The 13,024-nt window shown below is 34.6% G+C and overlaps 3 protein-coding genes and 1 pseudogene across 6 annotated transcripts; all 4 read left to right on the top strand.

Annotated features, from left to right (window-relative positions):
- Positions 1-619: 619 nt before the first annotated feature.
- Positions 620-2,579, top strand: LOC111311920 (actin-depolymerizing factor 2-like). 2 transcript variants are annotated; one of them, XM_022911769.2, is made up of 3 exons: positions 620-717; positions 1,726-1,991; positions 2,083-2,579. In XM_022911769.2, exons 1-3 carry the CDS (start codon positions 715-717, stop codon positions 2,231-2,233), a joined length of 420 nt encoding a protein of 139 aa, XP_022767504.2. In that variant the 5' UTR covers positions 620-714; the 3' UTR covers positions 2,234-2,579. The 2 variants fall into 2 exon arrangements, with proteins under 2 accessions (XP_022767504.2, XP_089617564.1); XM_089761438.1 differs by having other exon boundaries at positions 620-1,991.
- A 1,632-nt stretch (positions 2,580-4,211) lies between these two features.
- On the top strand, positions 4,212-6,941 carry LOC111310611 (pentatricopeptide repeat-containing protein At3g53700, chloroplastic-like; annotated as a pseudogene). Its single transcript, XR_016326599.1, has 2 exons — positions 4,212-6,551; positions 6,727-6,941. The product of XR_016326599.1 is annotated as a pentatricopeptide repeat-containing protein At3g53700, chloroplastic-like (transcript).
- A 1,390-nt stretch (positions 6,942-8,331) lies between these two features.
- LOC111311922 (Major facilitator superfamily protein) lies at positions 8,332-11,846 on the top strand. 2 transcript variants are annotated; one of them, XM_022911771.2, is made up of 10 exons: positions 8,332-8,950; positions 9,118-9,281; positions 9,452-9,515; positions 9,614-9,727; positions 9,873-9,917; positions 10,195-10,445; positions 10,554-10,644; positions 11,103-11,215; positions 11,305-11,428; positions 11,588-11,846. In XM_022911771.2, the coding sequence occupies exons 1-10, from the start codon at positions 8,777-8,779 to the stop codon at positions 11,759-11,761; spliced, it is 1,314 nt and encodes a 437-aa protein (XP_022767506.2). In that variant the 5' UTR covers positions 8,332-8,776; the 3' UTR covers positions 11,762-11,846. The 2 variants fall into 2 exon arrangements, 1 of the variants encoding a protein (XP_022767506.2); XR_016342452.1 differs by having other exon boundaries at positions 8,378-8,950; positions 11,289-11,428.
- Positions 11,847-12,308: 462 nt separating this feature from the next.
- Positions 12,309-12,988, top strand: LOC111311924 (forkhead box protein G1). Its single transcript, XM_022911774.2, has one exon. It carries the CDS (start codon positions 12,443-12,445, stop codon positions 12,803-12,805), a length of 363 nt encoding a protein of 120 aa, XP_022767509.1. The 5' UTR covers positions 12,309-12,442; the 3' UTR covers positions 12,806-12,988.
- Positions 12,989-13,024: the final 36 nt, after the last annotated feature.

The following is a 13,024-nucleotide window of genomic DNA, read 5'->3' on the forward strand; positions in this document are numbered from 1 at the left end:
TTATATTGTTTTAAGAAATGATTAAAAAAATTAGATTAAATCTTAAATTTATAATTAAATTAACTTAAAAACTTATTATAATTCTTTTTTTTTTTTTTATAAAAAGAGCTACTTAATATATCCTTTTGAGATTGAGAGATAATTCACATCCAATCAATGATTCAAATGTAATTTTTATGTATTTTTGCTATTTATGCAAAAATAAATTTTAAATGTTATCTTTAATCTTTATTCAATAATTATTATGCCGTATAAAATAACCTTAGAGACATAATTTACTGCTAATAATAGTATTATTGATATATATTTTTTGACCTTAATGTTAAATATTTTTAACAAAAAAAAAGAAAGGTAAAGATTGTAAAATTCAGCCGAGTCAAGCGAAGCGCTAATTTGTGAAGCTGTAGCGCAGCCCATCTTATGCAGCGCTTAATCATCATAATGATATAAACAAACAAAAACGTGCTCTCAATAAACCAAAACATGACGTGGCAGCACGTATTAGTCGAAGGAATGTTTCGTACGATAACTTAACATACAATAAAACCAGGGTATTAATTCTCAACTGGGCAGGGTCACCGAAATAAAAGGACCTTTACCATTCCCCCTTTTCCGCCTCGTCATCGGAGGAGCTTCCTTTTTCTCTACATTTTCTCCTCCCTTTCCTCTGTCGTTCCCGATCTCTATCTTCGTTACCAAACAAACCCAAAAAAGATGGTAATATATCAGTTGCTTATTTTTCTAGTTTTAAATAAATAATTTGCCCTTAAATTAATTATATCTCTGATTTTATTGTGTAATTTCTTAGCAATCCGAGTGGATCGTTACTTTTTGTTGATTTTTATTTGCTAAATATGATGTTTGATCGGTCGATTGATTTCTTTTTGAAGCTGTGATGCTTGAAAATTTGTGGAAAATTTTCCTGCGTCGACTGATTTTATTTTTTATTTTTGTTTGAGTTTCTAGATCTTAGGATCTTAAATCTGTAGTTTGTGCTTTGATGATTTGATTTAAATTTCTATGATATTAGATGTACTTAAATTTGTGCTGAAATGGAACTGTCACTGATCTAGATTCTAGTATCTTTAGCCGCTTGATTCTACTGGATTTGCTGTTAATCTAATACGCTTTGATATCTATTTTATGGTTAGTCGATTTTCAACAATTTTTCTTGGCCATTGATTTTCTACTTGTTTTATATATTGATATGTTGATCCAAGCTGTCTGAACTTTTAATTTGGATCCTTGTATTTTTGTTTGTCGTTATTTCTGTTTGCATTTTTTTACTATTACATAAGAATATGGTCATAAAGAATAAACTTTGAGGCTCCATCGCCAAGTCCAAAAAGCTGTTTTGTTTATTTTAATTTCTGGTGTTCTCACGGCAATGTAGGATATGCTGTTGTCCTAAGCCGATGTTGTTGCCATACCATGTTTTGCTAACACAGGATAGGTGGCTGCTGAATTGAAATAGATCAAGTTAGAACCTAGTGTAAAGAGTATCAAAGTGCGGTTTTTGTTCTGTTTTGTTATCCTCCACTTTGTTAGCACCACATCACAGTGATAGAAAGGGACTAGTTGATGATCACTTCATTTTGGTTTTTCTTCTTTTACTTCTTTTTAGGTTAAATGTTGATGTTGCAGTTGCATACTACTGATGTCATTAAATATTGGGATTGCCTCAGATATTTGATGTTTTGTCACGTTATATTTTCTTATCCTCAGGCCAATGCAGCATCAGGAATGGCTGTGCATGATGAGTGCAAGTTGAAGTTTCTGGAGCTTAAGGCAAAAAGAACCTATCGCTTCATTGTTTTCAAAATTGAGGAGAAGCAGAAGCAAGTTATTGTGGAGAAGCTTGGTGAGCCAACTGAAAGCTATGAGGATTTTACTAAAAGTCTTCCTGCTGATGAATGTCGATATGCCGTCTATGATTTTGATTTTCTAACGGCAGAGAACGTCCAAAAGAGCAGGATTTTTTTCATTGCGTGGTACTGCAAGTTTCTTGATCGTCTGAATCATCTTTACTGCCCTGTGTTTTATTGTTGTGTTTTGCACTTATTATGTTGTTGTCCTGTGAAGGTCTCCTGATACATCACGGGTCAGGAGTAAGATGATATATGCTAGCTCCAAAGACAGATTCAAGAGAGAACTGGATGGAATTCAAGTGGAATTGCAAGCAACAGATCCAACTGAGATGGGTCTCGATGTCATCAAAAGCCGTGCAAGCTGAATATGGATCTTTTAGGTCTTGCAATGGGGGCTTCGTCCTGTTGTCTTTACTTGAGTGAAATGTTTATAGGTTGTGGAATGGTGAACTTGGATAATTAGGATGCCAATTTCCAAGTCTTGCCATAGACTTTTATTATCTGGAAGATAAACCTGTGCTTTCGGGTATATGTGATTTGTTATCTATAGAACCTATGTGTTGAGTGCCTCTGTGTAGTCTTATCTCTTTAAGCTAATATGTAACTGTTTGTGAGGGGTTAGACAACACCTTTAGTTCATATTCAAGCTTTTGTTTTATTATTATTATTATTTTAATATTGACCCTCGTCAAGTTATTTTGGAGTGTTGAAGGGCATGCTTTCATGGCTTCAGAGTCACTGATTTTTTGCCATTATGTATGACTCAAGAATCTAGATTGATGTGATCAAAGAACCGATTATGGTTCTTGCAAACATATTTTGTACAAGGTCAACATTTTTCTAGATCAAACTTTTATTGGATCATGATGAAACTAAATCCTTCTTTTGCTTGTTAATGTCTGTTGGAAGACTGAATTTCTGAATTGATGCGGCTGAAGAGGCTATGGTCATATGTGCAAGATGAGTAACCAACAATTTTTGTCTGTTTTTGGTGTCGGAAAAAGAATTGGACGCCAACTCGCTGTTGGTAATGATGCTAATCATGTTCTCAACTATTTCTCTTGCTTGTCTTTGTTTGATTGTTTGTGTCGGTAGTTTGTTTGGTTTTAAGTTCAAACTTTTGCTTTTAGTCTTTGCCGGCTTAACAAGATAATGTATTGCTTCTGATATTTGTATAGTAGATCTACTTGGAGCGACAGCTTGTTGGATGGACCGGTTTTCACGTTTCAAGACCTCAAGGTGATGCTGCTGTACTACAATGAAAATTAAAAAAAAATATATATATTCTAATGCTTTGATAGAAAACATGGTTTTGGAATGAAAAAAGCAACTAGTTAGATATTTAGAATAGTGTGAAACTATAAATGTTTGTCATATACGTGTTAATAATTGTGATACGGTAATGTTTGATGTGTTACACGTTTAAAAATTGATGTTTTTTTGGTCGGAAAAGGCATTCGGTCAAACAACACGAAAAGAAACTTATAAAATACTAGTAGATAGGAGGAAAGAGACCTTAGCCACATCAGCTAATAGCTGAGTACGCGTTGACATCATCTATTCTTTGAAGTGCTTAGCGTTGAATGAGTAGCGGTTGGACCCTTGTTCAAAATGAGCTTTCATCTCTTGGGGCGATTAAAATGTGTTAGATTGATCTAGACCTGCTGAAGTGGGAAGCTGGACAAAAGAGTGTTTATTCAAATTTGCTTTCACAGAGATAAAAATTTGGGTCGGTTCATTATTTGTAAGAAGTAGATTTTCCCAATTTTAATCTATGGACGTTTAGCGGGATTGCTTAGGGGATGAAGACTTCAACAACATGCCTATCTTTGCTGTAAACAACAGGCGACAGGACTGCAGAAGGAGGAAAGGAATGCTTGGTCGTTGAAAGCTAAAATTTGCCAATTGCATAAACCAACCGGCCAAGCAGGGCATGTTTCACGCTCGTCAACGCTGTTGCCTTGGGCGATAGCTAGTCGTTCTGTTTTTGGGCCGGATCTAGTGACCATAAAAAGATACCTTAGGTTTTGCATTTTTCTTTTGGGCCAGACTCCACGGACTATAAAAATGTTTGCGATCACCAAACGGTGTCGTTGCTGTTTTCTCTGTCTCCCTGTTTAAGGATTGCTTTGTCAGACTCGCACACACACCAGAAGAAAGAAATGACCCCCCAAGTTATCTCTCGTCTTTCACACTCCTTGCTTTGCTGAATCCTAAGCTGAAGCTCTCTCTTCCTTATAACAAACAAAAAAAAGAAATGTCTTCATCTATGAGTTTCTTCCTTTTTTCCAAAAACCCACTTCACATTTCTCCATCTCCTTCTCATCCACTCAATAAAACCAAACCCAATTTCCTCTCTCCCACAATTTCACTCCAATTCAACTCCTTGACACCCTCCGCCTCCAAAACGACGAGTCCTCTGCTCTTCGTTTATTTGATTGGGCTTCAAAGCAGCCCCATTTCACCCTAACTTATCCATCTACGAAGAACTCCTTACCAAGCTTGGAAAACTCGGCTCTTTTGATTCCATGAAGCATATTTTACAACAAGTAAAGCCCTCTGGCTGTGAACTTCGTAGAGGTACTTTTTTTATTCTTATTGAAAGTTATGCTGTGTTTGGTTTGTACGATGAAATTCTTGACGTTGTTGAGTTGATAGGGAGTGAGTTTGGTTTAAAACCCAATACCCATTTTTATAATTTCTTTTTTGAATGTTCTAGTTGATGGGAATAAGTTAAAGTTAGTAGAAACTGCTCATAATGGAATGATTAGTGGAGGGATCAGGCCTGATGTTTCAACTTTTAACATGTTGATTAAGGCTTTATGTAATGCCCATTAAATTAGGCCTGCCATTTTAATGATGGAAGAAATGCCGAGTTATGGTTGAAGCCTTGCTGAGAAAACGTTTACCACGATGATTTAAGGGTTTATTGATGAAAGTAAAATGAATGGTGCATTGAGGATTGTAGAACAATTGATGGAGGCCGGTTGTCCGGTTACTTATGTGACTGTGAATGTTTTGGTACATTGGTTTTGTAAGGATGGTAGGATTGAGGAAGCCTTGGATTTTATACAAGAGACAACGAATGAATTTACCCGGATCAATTCACGTTTAATACGTTGGTTAATGGTTTGCGTAAGGCAGGTTATGTTATGCATGCTTTGGAGATCATGGATGTGATGCTTCTGGAAGGGTTTGATCCAGATATATTTACCTACAACTCTTTGATATATGTATTGTGTAAAATTGGTGAGATTGAGGAGGCAGTGGAAATTTTAAACCAAATGATTTCAAGGGATTGTTCGCCAAACACTGTTACGTATAATACCTTGATTAGCACCTTGTGTAAGGAGAACCAAGTTGAAGAAGCCACTGAACTTGCTCATGTACTTATGAGTAAGGGAATTTTACCTGATGTTTGCAGATTTAATTCTTTGAGACAAGGTCTTTGCCTCACAAGAAATCATAGTATTTCCCTGGAACTTTTTGAGGAGACGAAGAACAAAGGGTGCCACCAGATGAATTTATCTACAATATGTTGATTGATAGCTTGTGTTGTAGAGGGAAAGTAGAAAAAGCTTTAAGCCTGCTTAAAGATATGGAGTCAAGTGGGTGTGCTCAGAATGTTGTTACTTATAATACTTTGATTGATGGATTCTGCAAAAACAAGAGGATCCAAGAAGCAGAGGAAATCTATGATGAGATGGAAATTCAAGGGGTTTCAAGAAATTCAGTGACCTGTAACACCCTAATCAATGGTCTATGCAAGAGCAGGAGGGTGGAGGAGGTTGCTCATTTGATGGACCAGATGCTAATGGAAGGTTGAAACCTGATAAGTTCACGTACAGTTCCTGCTTAGATACTTTTGCAGGGCTAGGGATATAAAAAGGGCTGCCGATGTTGTCCAAACCATGACTTCCACCGGTCGTGAACCAGATATTGTCACCTATGGAAACCCTAATTAGGGGCTTTTGTAAGGCAGGTAGAGTTAAAGTTGCAAGTAGACTCCTTAGAACTATTCAAATGAAAGGGATGGTTTTGACCCCACATGCTTATAACCCTGTTATTCAAGCTCTAGTTAGACGAAAGAGAGCTAATGAAGCCATGAGGCTTTATAGAGAGATGTCGGAGAAGGGTGACCCTCCAGATGCCATCACATATAAGATAGTATTTCGTGGCCTTGGCAATGATGGAGGACCAATTCGAGAAGCTGTTGATTTTGTAGTTGAGATGATTGAGAAAGGATTTTTACCTGAATTCTCCTCATACCATATGCTGGCTGAAGGACTTTGTGCATTATCTTTGGAAGATACCTTAATTAAGCTCATTACTACGGTAATGGAGAAAGCAAACTGCTCAGACAGTGAGCTTTCCATGATAAGAGGGTTCCTTAGAATTCTAAATTTCAGGATGCATTGGCCATTCTCGGAAACGTCCTGGACAGCAGAAAGCCAAAGAAATCTTTCTGGTCAAGATGAAGCTTGATACCGGTCCTAACAAACAGGTAGCAAACGCATGAAGCCTCATTGTTGATTATATATAGTTGGCTTTCAACGTTATTTCGAGTGTAAGTTCTTACCTTTTGCTAATGGAGCGTAAACTTAATCACACTTTGACAGAAATTACAGAAGATGAAATGCCTATAGCTTAGACTCCACATCAAAGTCAGCATTCCTAAATGGGGTAAGATTTTATTATCCCCTGTACCATCTGTAATTTAAGAAACGTACTACTCTTTTTAACAAATAGCCCTGTCTTCCATGTACAACTTCAACTAGCCCAAAGCTGATTTTCTGCAAGAGTGGCTGAAATTTCCATCTGATATATTCACTTTTATTACCACTATTTTCATTTGCAGGAGGGAAAGCAGGCAGAAACCAAAGACAACCATGAATCCAATTTGGTCTATATTTTTGTGGTTGTTAGTAATTTTTTAAGTCATCAGGCACCAAATAACTAGATTTGATAATTTGTATATCTTTGACATATTTATTTGGTGTTAAATATATATAAAACACGAAAATTATCTTATTATTATCATATATCAAATACAAAATTTATATGTTTTTCTTTTTACCAAAGTCTAATATGATTTTTAGTTAGAAATTTAAATCATATTATTTTCACATTATTTTTATTATTTTTGTATTATACCCTATTAAAAATTACTTGATCTACAAATAACTATAATTTTGTCCCAAGACATCAACCATTCTTCAATAAACAAATATAATTTAGTAATAAACACTTGATTTGAAACTATAATTGTCCCCTAGCAATTTAGTAATAAAATTTAAAATATTTTAAAAAATTCTTTAGAATTAAAAAAAAAAAGTATTTTTCTGAGAATTTTTTTTGAAATTTAAAAATTTTTAATAAAATTTAAAAATTATTTAGAATTATTTGAAATTATTTAGAATTATTTATTTTTGTGAAAATTTTTTAGAAGATGTAATAGAATTTTAAAATTTGTTAAAATTTTGTTAGAACTTTTTTAGAATTAAATTTTTTTTTTTTTATGTTGATGTAGCATTAATAAAGTGGCGTTGAGTGGACATTTTGACATATGACATATGTTAGCATGTTATTAACTGTTCATATTATATCAATAAAATCGACTAATAGCATCAATCTTAGATACAAGTATGCTAATAAAATGAAAGTTCATATATTAATTTGATAGTTTTATTTCCTTAAGTATCAATTTGAGAAAAAATGTATAGTTCAAGGACCAATTTTATAATTAACCATGTATTTAATTATATATTATATTAATAAAATTATTAGTTAATACTTTAATTAAAGATATTAACTTGATAAAAATATTATACTTATGTATAATTAATGTGTAATTTATATTTAAAAAAAATTATAAATATTATACTACATTAAAATTATTAAATTAATTTTAGATGTGATCGATTGTAATTTTATACATATAAAAATTGAGTTGAATGTAATAAATAATATTTTGATATAAGATCAAAGTTGGATATAAATTTTATAAGATTTGAGGCGAATAAAAACTCGACTAACTAGAGTGTTGCTATATTTGCTTCTCTTCTTTACATGTTCTTTCTATTTTTTTTTTTATTTTGAATTACAAAAATATATTCTTGAAATTTATTATTTAAATATTGATATGGTCAATAAATGATATGTCAATAACTAGATATTTATATCACATATCATGATTTTATTAAATATTAATATTAAGTAAGTAATTTGATTAATGGTATTAATTTAAAAGTTTATATGTGATACATTACTAGTATATGCTATTAATAAATCATATAATGATAATTTATTAATAAGTAAATATTAATTTTTAAAATAATTATTTATTAATATAATAAATCAAATATAAATTCTTAATTTAAAGTACGAAAATACTTGAAGAAATGAAATACCAAAAACTTGACTAATCGTGTTAATTTGGAGTATCTGGAATTTTATTTCTCCCGTTGCTAAACTAATAAATTGTACAAGAAAAAGGAATTTCTGTATTTAACCCAAAAGAACCCAAATAATGATGAAGACGCATTTGTTTAAAATATTGTTTTTGTCGATTCTGCTTCCATCGCCGTCCGAATTTCCGTCGGGTTTCATCATCATCGATGGATTCGAAGACTTTTTGATTCCTTTCGGAAAGATACGAACCAAAAATTATCATAAGAGTATTCAGAATCCTTCCAACTTTGTCTCTTATTTCCTACACTTCTTCACCAACCGTAGGGGCCCTTGACACCTAACCCAATTCTTTAATCAATCTCTCCAAGCTTTTACCGTATGTCCTTTACTCCTCAAGCTTTCAAGCCGGCACTCTTTCCGTTTTGACCTTATTCTCTTGGATTCTCTCTCGAATTCTTAGGGGTTTTAAATCGGCTGGAGAAGAAATTAGAAGTCAAATGGCAATTGAATCGATGGATGGTCGCGATGAAGAGACGCCACTGGTTGTTGATACTTTGGGAAGTGAAACTCCCAAAAATCGAACGAGGGACGTTCATATTTTGAGCTGTGCCTTCTTGTTGGTCTTCCTTGCTTATGGAGCTGCCCAGAATTTGGAGACTACTGTTAATGCTGTGAGTTTCTTATATTCCTTTTCATTTTTATTTATTTGATTGAATTTTCTTCCATCTGTTTGGTTGCGTAGAAAACTGACTGCAATTGGGAGTTACTGGAAAATTTGGAGATTTTATAATTTTGTATGATTAGACTTTTAAAGTTCGAACCTTTTTTGGGTTTTTAGGAAGGAAACTTGGGAACGGTGTCGCTTGGGATACTTTATGTATCTTTTGCGTTTTTCTCATTGTTTGCATCGTTGGTGGTTCGAGTACTGGGGTCGAAGAATGCTGTGGTTCTGGGGACTACTGGTTATTGGTTGTACATTGCTGCAAATTTAAAGCCTACATGGTAATTACTGTTCCTAAAAGAAATTTGTTTGTCAGTTTGAACGATAATGTGGAAATGAACATCTTTTTTGTTTAATGCATGCAATAGTGGATCAACATCTGGCTTTATCTTTATGCATTGTTTGTATTCTAATGTTTCCATACTATGTACTATTAATCTTATTGTTGCAGGTATACCATGATACCAGTTTCCCTGTACATGGGTTTTGCAGCCTCAATAATCTGGGTCGGGGAGGTATGTGTGTGTTTTAAACTTATTGAGTTTATTTATCTTTCTTATTTAATGATGGTTATTGATTGATTTTCAATTCTTCAAACCATTTTGTTTATTAGGGGACATATCTTACTTCGATTGCACGCAGTTATGCTAGATATACCAACTTACACGAAGGAACTGTGATTGGCAACTTCAATGGAGAATTTTGGGCAATGTTTGCTCTTCACCAGGTGACCATTGATCTCTGCTGTGACAGTAGTTATTTTCTATCTCTTTTAGTCAGGGTGGCTCATTTCTTTGAATATCTTTAATGTGCTGTGACAAGGTTGTAAATATTAATTTTTACCCCAATTTTGACTTTCCTAAAATTTGCAGTTCGTTGGTAATCTTATCACGCTTGCGGTGTTGCAAAATGGAGGGGTATGTGATACTTCTGTGGTTACACTACTAAGAATTGTTTTCCTCTTCTCTTCTATTCACCAGAAGATTTTATAAATACCTTTTGTGGTCTGGAAGATGGTATTCTATTTAATATAGGGGTGGAAAAGCATTCCAGGATTGGATGCATGCTTCCAGATATGCTCTATTTTAATAGTTACCGAACTTCTCTTCTAGGAACTGGTTCTTTCTTTACATAATTATATGCACACAAGCATTTCCAATCCTTGGTTAATGATAAGTTATTCTTACACTGTAGGAAGGAAGTACCAGCAACACAACTTTGCTGTTCATTGTGTTTCTTTGTAGTATGACATTAGGTACCATTCTTATGTGTTTCTTACGTAAAATTGAAGACAAAGAAGAGAAGGTTTCAGCAGATTCTTCTGTCAGTTTTTGTTCTGCTGTGGTATCTCGGTTGAAGTTAGTTATCAATCCTTTGCTTGACATACGGATGCTGTTGATCATTCCTCTTATTGCTTATTCAGGATTACAGCAAGCTTTTGTGTGGTATTACTTATTGAGGCCATTACTGAAACAATTTGTGTCAAGCTTTGCCTTTTTTTAAAGAAAAAATTTCATCTATCTTCTTAATAAGAGATATCTTTGCAATTTTAGGGCTGATTACACCAAGGATGTTGTAAACCCAATTCTTGGAGAGGCTGGTGTTGGTGGTGCAATGGCAGTTTATGGGGCTTTTGATGCAATTGTAAGTACTTCAAATTCAGAAATGATTATTAGTTATTAGCAATGAGTTTTACTTGAACAGAAACAGTATGCAAAATTAGCTCTTTATGGGCTAGATTCTTGGTAACCAACTTTCTCACTTAACCTAGTTGAAAGATACAAAAAATTCTCAAAATCCTTAAGATAATTTTTCTCAACACCCTTCACAATAGGACCGTAGCTATGTATTTCTTTTTCATAGATAATAATACATATGCCTCCATTAAGAGAACATTTCTTTTACTTAATCATGTAACTTTTCTTAGTACGGTAAGGCAGTGCTCGCTTTAGTCTTACAAAGTCTGTAAAATCTTGATATCCATTCACTCATTAAGCACAAAATTATTATGGAGTCCTGTAGAAAACACTTTGGTAAAAAGCATGCTGTTCAATTGGATGATTTATTATCTAGTCTCATCTTGTTGGTAAAACTTCTGTTAGTGTTCGCTGGTGGCTGGTCGACTCACATCTGACCTCAAGTCAATAACTTTAATAGTTTGCGGGGGAGCTTTTTTTCAGGCAGTGATATTCCTCTGGCTTTTGCTAAAATATAGGTCGGTGCAATGCAGTCGTATAAAGCTTTCCATATTACTTCCATCTGTTTTCATTTTCTATACTTAACTGCAGATATTTCATGATGTAGTGCTGCTAGTGGAGTGCTTGGCATAGTATACCCACTTCTTATGGCAGCTTTACTGGGCATTGGTGATGGGGTATTGAATACTCAGCTCAGTGCTTTGCTTGCTTTGCTATTCAAGCATGACACGGTATGAACTTATAGCTGTTTATATGAAACAAGTATATGTTTGGTCTAAACTTTTCAATATCTCGATAACTTTTCTTGAGTGTCAAGCTTCTTGCCTGGCCAAAAATGTAGTTACAGAATTTAAATATCTAATCAAAATGAATATTTCGTCTGAGAACAGGAAGGAGCATTTGCACAGCTGAAGGTGTGGCAGAGCTCTGCGATTGCAGTTGTGTTCTTTTTGAGCCCGGCCATCACGCTGCATACAATGGTGGTGATTATGCTTGCTGCAATTTTTGTTTCCTTGGTTTCATTTCTATTCCTTACTCTAAAGGTAGAGAAAGCATTCTCTTAGCTCTGATATTTCAGCAAGCTATGGTTAAATCAATGTTTCTTAAGGAGTGATAAAACTTCATATATAACAAGTTGATATCCTACAATTTAGCTGCTTGTTATTGTAAAATCCATCCAATTTCAAGTCTAGTTTCCAATATCATTTTATAGTTCTGAAAATCCCTTAAATGCTAGTGGATTGTTCAATTAGTTTCCATTCTTAAAAGTTCCTTTAATAGCGTGGTGGAAAAGGGCTTTTTAGTTCTTCTATGGCGTTGGAACGCCGTTTTTCCACACTCGAAGCAAACCAACTCCAAGAGCACTAGGCTCAATCCCTGAACTGCTTTACAGTTAAATCTGGTACCGGGGCTTAGCTGTGACGTGTAGTTTCTTTTCCTTGGTCATGGAGTTGGTCTCCTGTTTCCAACCAAATCCAAAGCCCAAATAACCCAAAAAAAAAAAAAAAAAAAAAAACCCTGAAAGCAAAAAGCTCATTCCCAAAAGTGAAAACATTCTCGGAGTTAGTCTCTTTCATCTTCTCCACGCGTTTCAGCCCAACTAAACCCCGCCAATCCCAACTAAAAAAGTAGTTGAAATTAGGTCCCTTCTCTCTATTTTAGCCATCCCTTTATCAAAAACCATTTTCAGCCTATGAAAAAGCTTCCATTTCCTTAATCTCTTTCGAAAGGCCAAAAACAAAAAAATGGTTCTCTCTTTTCTCACATCCGTGCTTCATAGACTCACCTTACGGTGGCCGGTGCTACTCTACGCTGCCACCTGGACTGTTCTCCTAACTGCTATGGTGGCGGTGGCATCTTTCTCACCTGAAGTTGCCTTTGTCTCTGCCATATCTCAGTCATCTTCGTTTTCGAAGGAGTGCGGGGTAGAAGGGTCCGTTAGGGTTCCGATGGACGTGCCGGGAGAGAAACTGTGCTTGCCAGCTCACCTCTTCGGTAAGTCCAAAGTTGACTGGATCGTTCCCCCTGTTTTCGCAGCAGTCATCGTTACTGGGTCGGCTTGGGTGGTCCGCGGCATGGGCTTGTGGGAATTTGACGAGGTCTATTGACTTTTCTTTACTTTTCTGGTTGAAATTTAAGTTTCAGTTTATATAATTCTTAGTTAGGTTAACGTAAGGGTTTTTTTCCCCTCACTTATTTCTACTTAATGGTAGAAATATAGTGTAATTTAAATGAAGTACTAATTGGAGTAATTTCTACAAATATTAAACTATATCATCCGTTTAATTTAATTTGTTGTGTCAATCTTTTTTAATAATATGATTAGT

Source organism: Durio zibethinus, chromosome 1, assembly GCF_047325235.1.
Source record: "Durio zibethinus cultivar Kanyao isolate XHJ-2024 chromosome 1, ASM4732523v1, whole genome shotgun sequence".
NCBI lineage: Eukaryota > Viridiplantae > Streptophyta > Magnoliopsida > Malvales > Malvaceae > Durio > Durio zibethinus.